At 33.6% G+C, this 15,051-nt stretch overlaps 1 protein-coding gene across 5 annotated transcripts; it reads left to right on the top strand.

The window, feature by feature from the left end:
- The first annotated feature begins 272 nt into the window (after window positions 1-272).
- On the top strand, window positions 273-14,331 carry LOC127150242 (uncharacterized). 5 transcript variants are annotated; one of them, XR_007822420.1, is made up of 3 exons: window positions 273-919; window positions 1,166-2,263; window positions 14,067-14,331. XR_007822420.1 is itself a non-coding variant. In XM_051087599.1 (3 exons), exon 3 carries the CDS (start codon window positions 3,676-3,678, stop codon window positions 4,594-4,596), a length of 921 nt encoding a protein of 306 aa, XP_050943556.1. In that variant the 5' UTR covers window positions 273-733; window positions 820-919; window positions 1,166-3,675; the 3' UTR covers window positions 4,597-5,491. The 5 variants fall into 5 exon arrangements, 2 of the variants coding, with proteins under 2 accessions (XP_050943556.1, XP_050943555.1); XR_007822421.1 differs by having other exon boundaries at window positions 1,166-1,215; window positions 13,823-14,080; XR_007822419.1 differs by lacking the exon at window positions 14,067-14,331 and adding an exon at window positions 13,143-13,767 and having other exon boundaries at window positions 1,166-1,302.
- The last annotated feature ends 720 nt before the right edge of the window (window positions 14,332-15,051 follow it).

The raw sequence follows: 15,051 nt of genomic DNA, 5'->3' as shown, positions 1-15,051 counted from the left end.
CTAACAAAGATGAATATAGATCGCATTCTTGATATGTGTTTTGAAAGAGCAGTTGTGAAAATATGCAGAATACCTACAAATGATAATTTTCTATGTAAACCCGATATTTTCTTGGTTTAATTTTTTTAAATTTGGAAAAAAAAGAAATAGAAATTAAGTGTAAATATATATATATATATATATATATATATTTATATATTAAATAGTTTTATTAAATAAATTAAAGAAAAGAAAGAAAAGAAAGGATAAAAAGAAGAAAAAGAGAAGAAAATTTCATTTTTTCTTTTCTTCTTCTTCTTCTCTTCCCTTCACCGCCAAGCATTTTGAAGACAAATTCTCATCCAACTTCCATTCTTTTCCTTCTTCAATTTGCAGAGAACATTTAAGAGAGATTTTGGAAGAAGAAGAGGAATTTTACTAGAATTTTCAGGTTGAAGAAGAGGAGGAGAACTCAAGCATAGTGTATCCATGGCTGAATTTTAGTTCATTCTGCACATCACTAGTTTTTAATTCGGTTTGAACTCTTCAAAAGGAATTAAGAAGTGAGGTTTACATTTACAAAAATTTAACTCATTTTCAAACAAACTTCATGAAGAAAGTTGGAGCAAATTCGGATATTCATTGGGTGCTTTTTGATGAAGAAAACAGGGCAGTTGGTTTTCACTCGAAATCAGGAGGTTTCTGGTATTTCTTGTATTTCAGAGTGTACCGATGGACTTAGAATCTCTATTTGGTATGGTTGGACAGCTTATTCAATGTACTAAAACTTGCATGAAGAAATCGAGAACCAAAAACGACTAAAAATCAGTTAAATTATAGGGACAAGTTAAAGCGGTCGTGTGCGCGCGATTCTTGAAGTGGTTCTGTTTCGAGGGTTATCTGAGTTTATGCACGGGGAATCAGATTTACATGTCTTCAGGTAAGTTTTAGAGGATCTCAAAATGAAGAGTTTGATATAAAAAACACTCATCTTGGTTACGTATTGAGAAAGTTATAGTCATTTGAAGTTTATGTTAGAAATCTGGAAATTTCAGAGAGTTGTTGAAATAGGATTTTATTTCTTAAGCTTTGTTTTCGTGAGCGTCATCTTTGGTGCGACATGTTGTGTATATCTTTAGGAAACCAGAATGTTCAGAGTTATAATACTTGGTTGGATTGTTGGCAGGCCGAGAAGAATTAAACCGAGCTTATAGACCAAGAATCTAGCCCAAGACGGTGAGTGACAAAACCAACTTTGAAATATAATCCATAGTTGTTATTATGATTGAATGCGATAAATGTTTACTTACGAAGCTATGAAAGGTATTTGAATTTCATGACTATTTTCAAGTATGCATTTGGAGACTAGATTTCTTAAAGAAATTTATGCTAGCATGTAGATATTAAATGTTTGGAAAGTATTTAAACCACAATGTTTTAAGCAAAGCATGAATTAGTAAGTAGTTTTGTTTCAAGAACTACAGTTTTCCATGAAAGAGCTGAGTAAAGTTCGAGCTTTGTGTAAAATTTATAAGCAGACATGTTTTAATATTTTTAGATGATTTATGAAATTTTCATTAACTACATGACTAAGATCTTGAGCCTGAGGCTAGAGATTACCATGTGCACACTGGTTAGATTCCATTGATGACGTTGAGTGTACTCCGTAACAACGATGCTGTCGTGAGTGCTGGGCGGGCCCCACTACGACAAAGACGATAGGAGTGCTGAGCGGGCCCCACTACATCGTAGAGCTTGTAAACGTTGTTGTACTGGGTGTACCCTACACAACGTAGATTTGTCATGTTAGTTAAAATTCTTTGATATACTTGATATGCCTTGCTAGATTTCAATGATGAACATGCTGAGTATTTAAGGAAGCTATTCTTACTACTACATGTTTACATTTACGACTTGTATAAACAGATTTATATGTGTAAAGTTTTCACGTGCTCTTATCTTTAAATTCATATTTTTAAACGGAGTCACTCACTGAGCTTCATAGCTCACCCTTTCCAAAATGTTTTACCCATTTTCTAGGTAGAGATCGAGTTCCCAGTGGCTCATAGACTGCCTTAGTCTGCTGAAGCTCCATTATCGATTGCAAGTACGTATTTTGAGTTGGGCATAGAGTCTGTTGTGTTATCATGTATATACACCCTTTTATGTTATAGATACTCCACAGTTTGTATAAGCTTTAGGAGCTGTAGTTGTGTAAATTTTTGTTGGTTATATTTTGATTAAGGTGTCTTTAGGTTTACCCGTGAAATCAGTAAATTTTGAGGTACACTTCATGCATGTGTTTGACTAGCCTAGGATTTGCTGTGTTTTGTTGCATGTATAATAGTTTATATACTAGATTGGCAAGTTCATCATATGAAAGTTTTAAGCAGAGTCGACAGATACAGGTACAGAAAAGCGTTGTTCGTCGGCTTCATGCCATCTTTCGGTCTAAGGTAGCAGGTAGTTCGAGAGGGGGTGTGACAACTTGGTATCAGAGCAGTTTGCTCCATGGGAATTAAGGTAGAGCGGTTAGCTCTAAGAAGAAACTGGAAAGTAAATAATTGAAAGTCAAGTTAGCTTAAAGGGAAGTAGTGGAGTATGGTCTAGGTAAGGGTAGAAGTGAGTCCAATTATTATTAATATGTGAATAGACATTTAGTATCATGCATTTGAGTTAAGTATTTATAGTATGTCTAATGTGTTGGCATATTATAGGAGTCATGCCACCACGTACTTACAGACGACGCCGGTAGAATCAGGACGGGATGTAAGGTCCTACCCAAGGACCATCTGTAGGGGAATCTAGTACCCTAAGAGTTCGAGGTGGGGCGGGAAATGAGCAGTTTGCGAGAACTACACAGGAAATAGGAAAACCAGATAGTGTAGAGCCTAGTGATCCAGAAGAGGCATACGGAATTAAACGACTGAAGAAGTTAGGGGCTACAGTGTTTGAGGGTTCCACAGATCCAGCTGATGCAGAGAACTGGTTGAATATGCTTGAAAAGTGTTTTGATGTGATGAATTGTCCTGAGGAGGGAAAGGTTAGATTGGCAACATTTTTGTTGCAAAAAGAGGCTGGAAGATGGTGGAAATCTATATTAGCAAGGCGCAGTGATGCACATGCTTTAGACTGGCAGACTTTTAGAAGCATATTCGAAGATAAGTATTATCCCGGCACATACTGCGAAGCCAAGAGGCATGAATTTCTGAGGTTGAAACAAGGATCACTTTTAGTGGCTGAATATGAGAGGAAGTATACCGAGCTTTCACGGTATGCTGACGTTATTGTAGCTTCTGAGAGTGACAGGTGCCAAAGGTTTGAAAGAGGGTTGCCTTTTGAAATACGTACCCCAGTTACAGCCATTGCTAAGTGGACGAATTTCTCTCAAGTAGTGGAGACCGCCCTTCGTATGGAGCAGAGTATAACAGAAGAGAAACCAACAGTGGAGCTTAGTCGTGGGACTTCAACAGCTAGTGGATTTAGAGGCCGTGAGCAGCGGAGGTTCACGCCTGGGATAAATATTTCAAGCCGTCAAGATTTTAAGAATCGCTCTGGATGCCAAGCATCGAGGAACGTGAGTTATGGTAGTGTTTTTCAGAGACAGAGCCAGAGAATACCTAGTGAACCCATTAAATCAACAGTAAGATCGCAACAAGGTCAGGAGTCCGTTGTTAGTACCGTCAGGCAAACACCATGCACGAGTTGTGGCAGAACCATCGGGGTCAGTGTTTGGTAGGTGCTGGTGTATGTTACCAGTGCGGACAACCAGGAAATTTCAAGAAAGATTGTCCGCAGTTGAACATGACAGTTCAGAGAGATCAGGGAGTTGGATTCCAGACAGTTGAGCAATCGAGAGTTTCAGTGGTTCCAACAGAGGGCACCGGTGGTGCAAGGCAAAAGGGAGTTGTTGGAAGACCTAGGCAACAAGGAAAAGTCTATGCTATGACTCAACAAGAAGCGGAGGACGCACCAGACGTTATTACTGGTACGATTCTTATTTGTAATGTACCTGCAGATGTTCTATTTGATCCAGGTGCTACGCATTCCTTTGTTACCAGTATATTTCTGACTAAGCTGGATAGGATGTTAGAGCCTTTATCTGAGGGGTTAGCTATATACACTCCAGTTGGTGACGTTTTACTTGTTAATGAGGTGTTACGTAATTGTGAAGTTTTAGTAGAAGGTATCAATCTGCTAGTGGACTTGCTACCACTAAAGTTGCAGAGGTTAGATGTAATTTTGGGAATGGATTTCTTATTTGCTCACTATGCATCTATGGATTGCCATAAGAAGGAAGTCGTTTTCAGAAAATCAGGCTTTGCTGAAGTGGTTTTTAGAGGTATGAGGAAGGTCGTTTCTAGAAGTTTAATCTCAGTTTTGAAAGCTGAGAAATTGTTGAGGAAGGGTTGCACAGCATTTCTTGCACACATCGTAGTAGTGCAGAGAGAAAAGCTAAAGCCAGAAGATGTTCGTGTGGTGAAAGAGTTTCTTGATGTATTTCAGATGATCTGTCAGGTTTGCCACCTGATAGAGAGATTGAGTTCACCATTGAATTATTACCAGGAACAGCACCTATTTCACAGGCACCGTATAGAATGGCTCCAAGCGAGCTAAAAGAATTGAAGATGCAGTTACAAGAACTAGTTGACAAGGGATACATCAGGCCTAGTGTTTCGTCGTGGGGAGCACCAGTGCTATTTGTGAAAAAGAAAGATGGTACCCTCAGATTATGTATTGACTATAGACAATTAAACAAGGTTACAATACGTAACAAGTATCCTTTACCACGCATCGATGACTTATTTGATCAACTAAGGGGAGCAGTGTTGTTAAGATTGACTTAAGGTCAGGATACCACCAGTTGAAGGTTACAGAATCAGATATTGCTAAGACAGCATTTAGAACGAGGTATGGGCATTATGAGTTTCGAGTTATACCATTCGGTTTAAAGAATGCGCCAGCGGTTTTCATGGATCTCATGAACAGGATCTTCCATCAGTATTTAGATCAGTTTGTGATTGTGTTCATTGATGATATATTAGTTTACTCGGTTGACAGAGAATCACATGAGGAACATCTGAGTATTGTTCTACAGACTCTACGTGATAAATAGTTATATGCTAAGTTCAGCAAATGTGAGTTCTAGTTGGAACAAGTAGTATTTTTAGGGCATGTAGTTTCAGCAAAAGGAGTTAGTGTCGATCCATAAAAAGTAGAAGCAGTTGTCAATTGGGAAAGACCAACTAGTGCGACAGAAGTACGTAGTTTCCTGGGTTTGGCAGGATACAATAGGCATTTTATTGAGGATTTCTCACGATTGGCATTGCCTTTGACTGCTTTGACAAGGAAGAATGCTAAGTTTGAGTGGTCAGATAAATGCGAGCAAAGTTTTCAGGAATTGAAGAAAAGACTAGGTACAGTACCTATTTTGGCACTTCTTATAATAGGGAAGGACTATGTGATTATTGTGATGCTTCAAGGCTAGGATTAGGTTGTGTGCTTATGCAAGATGGGAATGTAATAGCTTATGTGTAACGCCCCAAAAATTAAGATAATTTTGGAGTTAGTTATCTTAATTTTGTTTAATTAAGAAAATTTATTGGGCGTTATTTTGAATTCATTTAATGAGAATTATTTGATTTAGGTGGGAATTGAAATTAATTAAATATTTCTTAGATGAATATTTAATTAATTAGAGGTTTTGGCATGTGGTGTTTGTTAAGTTTTTGTTTAAATGGTAGGTTAAGAGAATTAAGTAAAGTTGTGGATTTTTAGTGTTGTTGAAGTTGAATTTAATTAAATAATTATGGATGTTATTTAATTAAATTGTGGGGTGGAAAGTTTGTTGGAGATTGAATAATTATATGTATATGTGGAAATATATATATAATTATTATGTTAAAGGAAAAGATAATTATATTTGTTGAAATATAATTATTTAAGGAAAAGATAGTTGTATTTTGGAGAAAAGATATTTGGTAAGGGAGAAAAAGTAAAATAATTATATTTTGGGAAAATATAATTATTTGTAAAAGAATAATTATTTTGGAGAAAGATAAATAATAATTAATTATTATGGAAGATAATTAATAATTATTTTGGAGAAAGATAAATAATAATTAATTATTGTGGAAGATAATTAATAATTATTTTTAGAGAAAGATAAATAATAATTAATTATTGTGGAAGATAATTAATTATTTTTGGAGAAGATAAATAATAATTAATTATTGTTGAAGATAATTAATTATTTTGGAAGAAAGGTAAATAATAATTAATTATTGTGGATGATAATTAATCATTCTGCAGAAAGATAAATATTGATTCTATAGTAAAGTTGTTATGGTTGGGTTAAGATAATTCATGTTGGAAGTTATAAGTGATTTATTGGAAAAGATTTGATTGATTAAAAGAATTGAGGACTTAAGTTAATTTGAGATTTTGGAGGGAAAAGTTGGTTTTGGTGGAATTGGATTTAATTGAGTATATATATATGGATATATATATATATATATATATATATATATATATATATATATATATATATATATATATATATATATTAATTAATAATTTGGAAAAGTGAAGTTAATTATATGTTGGAATATAATTATATTTGTTTGGAAAAGAAGATAATCCATAAGGAGAGAGATGGTTGATTTGATTGGACGAAAAAGATATATATTTATTTATAAGAGATAATAATGGTTTAAATAAATATATATTTATTGTAGATTTTGGTGAGAGAAAAATAATAATAATAAAGAAGTATTATTATTATTACTAATAGTTATAAATGCCTAAGATTAAGGCATTTATTTAGGAAAGATAATGGAAATAAAGATATATGTATATTTTTTGGTATTATATATATATATATATATATATCCTAATTGGAGAATTTTACTGTCAACTAGGGAGTACCTTTGTTTGGCTAAAATCTCCAGGTAAGAGATTCTCCTACTAGACCTTCGAACTGAATTTAAGTGACCGCATGTAATTATGATTATGCATTGATGGTAGCTAAAATGCATAACTTGATGCTACTGATAATGACTGTCAGTGTATTGATGTTGATGATGATGGCTAAGATTATTATGTTGATGATTGATGATGATGACTGATGTTATGTTAATGACTGGTAGATTGATGTTGATGATTGTTAATACATGATATATTAATCACATGATCAAGGACGTTAAGATTAATATTCATGCCATGTTATGATGTTATGTTATGCTACATGCTATGGATAGGGAACGACCCAACTCTTTATACTAAGCTGAGGTCGTTACTAAAAAGAAACAATGACAAGAGACACTTTTTGAAACGATGGAAGAATAAATTTTCATTAAAAATGGAATATTAAAACACTGAAACATAAACGCGGAAGCAAAACGGAGTCCCCATATGGCATGTCACGGATCCTTCTTTGTCGCTCGCCAGCTTTCCTCTACCTTTACCTTCGCCTGAAATATTAAACATAGAAAGAATGAGTATAAACATATACTCAGTAAGGGACCTACTACTAGTCCCGCTAGGTGTCTGTTAACTTCCCATTAGAGTCCTGAAAATGGTACCCAATCTCTGGCACGTTCCCGAACACGTGCAACATGCGCTTCCGTAGGAACGAAAATCTGGTCTTCGATGTCCCGAGGGAGCACCTAGGACATGCTGGTCTGTAGTGAACCCGGAGGTAACACTAAGACAATCGGGATGCGAGGACCCCGTCGAATCACTCGAATCATATCAATATCCATGCTAGACTGGCGGTCCCGTCAGACGACGCAGTCCTAAATAGGTGGTGATCCCGAAGGACACCCATGCAGGCACGACTCTAATAGACAAAGTTAACCGAACACCCTATCCATAGCATGTAGCACAACATAACATCATAACATGGCATGAATATTAATCTTAACGTCCTTGATCATGTGATTAATATATCATGCATTAACAATCATCAACATCAATCTACCAGTCATTAACATAACATCAGTCATCATCATCAATCATCAACATAATAATCTTAGCCATCATCATCAACATCAATACACTGACAGTCATTATCAGTAGCATCAAGTTATGCATTTTAGCTACCATCAATGCATAATCATAATTACATGCGGTCACTTAAATTCAGTTCGAAGGTCTAGTAGGAGAATCTCTTACCTGGAGATTTTAGCCAAACAAAGGTACTCCCTAGTTGACAGTAAAATTCTCCAATTAACTTGATCCTAATCATAAAAGGAACACTTAGTATCTTAATTAATGAAATTAGCAATTGGCTAACATCCAAAAATCCTCCCAAATTAATTAACTTTCTAAAAATTGGGGTTGAAACCAATTCAACCTTGATTGGAAAAAATCCAAGATTTAGATCTTAAAAAGTTTAGCCAATTGAACCTTTTACAGAAAACCCAAATAGATCCAAAATTAAATTAATAAAATATTAATTTAATTTTATTGGCTTACCAAGGTTACTCAGATGGAGGTTGGAAAATCCTCTTATCCTTGATGAAAAATTCATCACTTTAAATCCTCAAGCTTCCAAAGAGACCAATCTTAACTTCAACTGAGGCGACGACAGTAGAGGGTTATCTTAGAGAAGAAGATAAAGAACCTTTTTCTTTTTCCTTTATTTACATCTTCAGCATTCCAATGCTATTTATAGACCCAAATAATAACAATAATTATTATTATTATTATTTCCTTTTCCTTTTCCTTTTAGGATATATATATATATATATATATATATATATATATATATATATATATATATATATATATATATATATATAATACCAAAAAATATACATATATCTTTATTTCCATTATCTTTCCTAAATAAATGCCTTAATCTTAGGCATTTATAACTATTAGTAATAATAATAATACTTCTTTATTATTATTATTTTTCTCTCACCAAAATCTACAATAAATATATATTTATTTAAACCATTATTATCTCTTATAAATAAATATATATCTTTTTCGTCCAATCAAATCAACCATCTCTCTCCTTATGGATTATCTTCTTTTCCAAACAAATATAATTATATTCCAACATATAATTAACTTCACTTTTCCAAATTATTGATTAAATATATATATATATATATATATATATATATATATATATATATATATATATATCCATATATATATACTCAATTAAATCCAATTCCACCAAAACCAACTTTTCCCTCCAAAATCTCAAATTAACTTAAGTCCTCAATTCTTTTAATCAATCAAATCTTTTCCAATAAATCACTTATAACTTCCAACATGAATTATCTTAACCCAACCATAACAACTTTACTCTAGAATCAATATTTATCTTTCTGCAGAATAATTAATTATCATCCACAATAATTAATTATTATTTACCTTTCTTCCAAAATAATTAATTATCTTCCACAATAATTAATTATTATTTATCTTCTCCAAAAATAATTAATTATCTTCCACAATAATTAATTATTATTTATCTTTCTCTAAAAATAATTATTAATTATCTTCCACAATAATTAATTATTATTTGTCTTTCTCCAAAATAATTATTAGTTATCTTCCACAATAATTAATTATTATTTATCTTTCTCCAAAATAATTATTCTTTTACAAATAATTATATTTTCCCAAAATATAATTATTTTACTTTTTCTCCCTTACCAAATATCTTTTCTCCAAAATACAACTATCTTTTCCTTAAATAATTATATTTCAACAAATATAATTATCTTTTCCTTTAACATAATAATTATATATATATTTCCACATATACATATAATTATTCAATCTCCAACAAACTTTCCACCCCACAATTTAATTAAATAACATCCATAATTATTTAATTAAATTCAACTTCAACAACACTAAAAATCCACAACTTTACTTAATTCTCTTAACCTACCATTTAAACAAAAACTTAACAAACACCACATACCAAAACCTCTAATTAATTAAATATTCATCCAAGAAATATTTAATTAATTTCAATTCCCACCTAAATCAAATAATTCTCATTAAATGGATTCAAAATAACGCCCAATAAATTTTCTTAATTAAACAAAATTAAGATAACTAACTCCAAAATTATCTTAATTTTTGGGGCGTTACATTATGCTTCAAGGCAGTTGAAGGAGCATGAGTGTAGTTACCCTACCTATGATCTTGAGCTAGCAGCAGTTGCTTTAGCACTAAAAATCTGGAGACACTATTTGTTCAGGGAAAAACGCCATATTTTCACATATCATAAAAGTCTGAAGTATATTTTTGATCAGAAAGAGCTAAATCTGAGACAAAGGCGATGGCTAGAACTGATTAAAGATTATGATTGTACTATAGAGTATCATCCAGGTAAGGCCAACTAGTAGCGGATGCATTAAGTAGGAAGTCAAGACTTCCGAAGAGTGCCTTGTGTGGTATTCGAATAGCTTTGTTGAATGAGTTAAGAGGTTCCAAGGCAGTAGTAACTACAGAGGATTCAGGAAGTCTCTTAGCTCAATTTCAGGTTCGGTCTTCTCTAGTAACTGAGATTGTAAGAAGACAGTCAGAAGACAGTAATTTACACAAGAAGTTTGAGAAATCCAAGAAAGGCTTAGAGGTGGAGTTTGAGCTGAGAACAGTTGGAGCCATTGTTAAACAGAGAAGATTATGTGTTCCGAATATCAGTGAGCTTAAGAATGCTATTCTAGAAGAAGCTCACAGTTCAGCTTACGCTATGCATCCAGGTAGCACCAAGATGTACATAACTTTAAAGAAGACTTATTGGTGGTCTGGAATGAAGCAAGAGATAGCTGAATATGTTGATAGATGTTTGATTTGTCAACAGGTTAAACCAGTAAGACAGAGGCTAGGAGGATTTCTTAATCCTTTGCCAGTGCCAGAGTGGAAATGAGAGCATATTACTATGGATTTTCTATTTGGATTACCTCGTACATCTAGTGGACATGATGGTATATGGGTAATAGTAGACAGACTCACCAAGACGGCACGATTTATACCGATTAAAGTGACATCTACGTTAGACCAGCTAGGTAGATTATATGTTGATAAGATTGTGAGTCAGTATGGAGTACTAGTGTCCATAGTTTCAGATAGGGATCCGAGGTTTACTTCTAAATTTTGGCCTAGTTACAGAAAGCAATGGGAATAGGGCTAAAGTTTAGTACATCATTTCATCCCCAAATAGATGGTTAGTTCGAGAAGACCATCCAAACTTTAGAGGACATGTTGAGAGCATGTTTCCTTTAACTTAAAGGAAGTTGGGATACCCACTTGTCACTTATGGAGTTTGCTTATAATAATAGCTATCAGTCTAGTATCGGTGTGGCACCATATGAGGCCTTATATGGGAGACCATGCAGAACTCCTGTTTGATGGAATGAAGTGGGAGAGCGAAAGTTAGTAGGTCCTGAGTTGGTTCAGATTACGACAAACAATATTAAGTTGATCAGAGAAAATATGAGGATAGACCAAGATCGACAAAAAAGTTATGCGGATAAGCGACGAAGAAACCTAGAATTCCAAGTTGGAGATCAAGTTTCCTTGAAATTATCTCCATGGCGAGGTGTTATTCTTTCCGGAAGAAAAGGTAAGCTAAGTCCTAGATATATTAGGCCATATCAGATAATTGAACGAGTGGGACCAGCAGCATATAGACTTGAGTTGCCAATAGAACTTGCACGAATACATGATGTTTTCCATGTATCCATGTTAAGAAAATATATACCAAATCCATCACATATGTTGCAAGAGCAACCCGTTGAATTAAAAAAAGATGATTTGAGTTATGTTGAAGAACCAGTTCAGATTCTCGACAGAAAGGAACAAGTTTTGAGAAACAAAACGATTCCACTCATAAAGGTTTTGTGGAGACATCATGAAACCGATACTTTTCAGTTAAAGACATTCTAAATTTCGAAAACGAAATTTTCTAAGGGGAAGGTAAGTAGTAAACCCGATATTTTCTTGGTTTAATTTCTTTAAATGTGGAAAAAAAAAAGAAAATGGAAATTAAGTGTAAATATATATATATATATATATATATATTAAATAGTTTTATTAAATAAATTAAATAAAAGAAAGAAAAGAAAGGATAAAAAGAAGAAAAAGAGAAGAAAATTTCATTTTTTCTTTTCTTCTTCTTCTTCTCTTCCCTTCACCGCCAAGCATTTTGAAGACAAATTCTCATCCAACTTCCATTCTTTTCCTTCTTCAATTTGCAGAGAACATTTAAGAGAGATTTTGGAAGAAGAAGAGGAATTTTACTAGAATTTTGAGGTTGAAAAAGAGGAAGAGAACTCAAGCAAAGTGTATCCATGGCTGAACTTTAGTTCATTCTGCACATCACTAGTTTTTAATTCGGTTTGAACTCTTCAAAAGGAATTAAAAAGTGAGATTTATATTTACTGAAATTTAACTCATTTTCAAACAAACTTTATGAAGAAAGTTGGAGCAAATTCGGATATTCATTGGGTGCTTTTTGATGAAGAAAACAGGGCAGTTGGTTTCCACTCGAAATCAGGAGGTCTCTGGTTTTTCTTGTATTTCAGAGTGTACCGGTGGAGTTAGAATCTCTAATTTATATGGTTCGAAAGCTTATGCAATTTACTACAACTTTCATGAAGAAATCATGAACCAAAAACGACTAAATATCAGTTAAATTATAGGGACAAGTTAAAGAGGTCGTGTGCGCGTGATTCTGGAAGTGGTTCTGTTTCGAAGGTTATCTGAGTTTATGCACGGGGAATCAGATTTACATGTCTTCAGGTAAGTTTTAGAAGATCTCAAAATGAAGATTTTGATATAAAGAAAACTCATTTTGGTTAAGTATTGAGAAAGTGATAGTCATTTGAAGTTTATGTTAGAAATCTGAAAATTTCAGAGAGTTGTTGAAATAGGATTTTATTTCTTAAGCTTTGTTTTCGTGAGCGTCATCTTTGGTGCGACATGTTATGTATATCTTTAGGAAACCAAAATGTTTAGAGTTATAATACTCGGTTGGATTGTTGGCAGGCTGAGAAGAATTAAACTGAGCTTATAGACCAAGAATCTAGCCCAAGACGGTGAGTGACAAAACCAACTTTGAAATATAATCCATAACTTTTATTATGATTGAATGCGGTAAATGTTTACTTACGAAGCTATGAAAGGTATTTGAATTTCATGACTATTTTCAAGTATACATTTGGAGACTAGATTTCTTAAAGAAATTTATGCTAGCACGTAGATATTAAATGTTTGGAAAGTATTTAAACCACAATGTTTTAAGCAAAGCATGAATTAGTAAGAAGTTTTGTTTCAAGAACTACAGTTTTTCACCAAATAGCTGACTAAAGTTCGAGCTTTGTGTAAAATTTATAAGCAAGCATGTTTTAATATTTTTAGATGATTTATGAAATTTTCATTAACTACATGACTGAGATCTTGAGCCTGAGGCTAGAGATTACCGTGTGCAAACTGGTTAGATTCCGTTGTTGACGTTGAGTGTACTCCGTAACAACGATGCTGTCATGAGTGCTGGGCGGGCCCCACTACATCGTAAAGCTTGTAAACGTTGTTGTACTGGGTGTACCCTACACAACGTAGATTTGTCATGTTAGTTAAAATTCTTCGATATACTTGATATGCCTTGCTAGATTTCAATGATGAACATGCTGAGTATTTAAGGAAGCTATTCTTACTACTACACATTTACATTTACGACTTGTATAAACAAATTTATATGTGTAAAGTTTTCATGTGCTCTTATCTTTAAATTCATAGTTTTAAACGGAGTCACTCACTGAGCTTCATAGCTCACCCTTTCCAAAATGTTTTACCCATTATCCAGGTAGAGATCGAGTTCTCGGTGCCTGATAGACTGCCTTAGTCTGCTGAAGCTCCATTATCGATTGCAAGTACGTGTTTTGAGTTGGGCATAGAGTCTGTTGTGTTATGATGTATATACACCCTTGTATGTTATAGATACTCCACAGTTTGTATAAGCCTTAGGAGCTGTAGTTGTGTAAATTTTTGTTGGTTATATTTTGATTAAGATGTCTTTAGGTTTACCCGTGAAATCAGTAAATTTTGAGGTACACTTCATGTATGTGTTTGACTAGCCTAGGATCCGCTGTGTTTTGTTGCATGTATAATAGTTTATATACTAGATTGGCAAGTTCATCACATGAAAGTTTTAAGCAGAGTCGACAGATACCGGTACAGAAAAGCGTTGTTCGTCTGCTTCATGCCATCTTTCGGTCTAAGGTAGCAGGTAGTCCGAGAGGGGGTGTGACATTGCAGATTCTTTGACTAATAATAAATTAAGATTAGTATGAGTTATAATTAATAAACATCAGATGATTATATTTGTAGAGACATAAATTATAATCATATTTTCTTATTAGAAAATAAGCATTGGATTGACCTTTTTTTAGATTATTACATGGACATGTGTCATAGTGTTTTAATCTTAATTGATTATTTTGATCCTTAGACTTGAGATTAACATACTATCAAACTTAAGCATTAATCTATTCTGATGTGATCAAACATTATCTTTAACCCTAAACCCTAAACCCAGTTTGCGTGTGTATATTTTCAGAAAATGCTAGTGATTTCGCAGCGTTTTGGTGATACGATTGTTTATGTACGATCTGTTTACTTTTTAAGGGTTAGAGCAAATTTTTTATGTTAATTTTGCTGCATCTAGCCCTAGATCGTTTTTCAACACTGACATCTTCTTTGGTACCCCATTCTTGAAGATGTCGTTTGTTGCCTGCATCAGAGATACAATCTCATAATCATTCATCCTTCATTTCTTCGTCAGAATGTCTTTCAAGAACTTAACATATGAAGTTTTTTACTCTAACTCATCAATAAATGGGATGTTGATGTGAAGTTGCTTCAAAAAGCCTAAAAATTTATGAAATTCTTTTTCGTCGCCTTTATTTTTAAGGTGACTAGGAAATGGAAGAGTAAACGGTATAGGATTGGAGCTTGTCGCCTAGTTAGACGTTTCGTTGCGTTCTTCCTTTCACCTAGTGCTCTCCACCTCCTTTTTTTTTTTGTACGTCATTG

The sequence above is a fragment of the Cucumis melo genome, chromosome 7 (genome assembly GCF_025177605.1).
Source record: "Cucumis melo cultivar AY chromosome 7, USDA_Cmelo_AY_1.0, whole genome shotgun sequence".
Lineage (NCBI taxonomy): Eukaryota > Viridiplantae > Streptophyta > Magnoliopsida > Cucurbitales > Cucurbitaceae > Cucumis > Cucumis melo.
The sequence above is the reverse complement of the archived record's forward strand: the minus strand, read 5'-3'. Positions and strand labels throughout refer to the sequence as shown.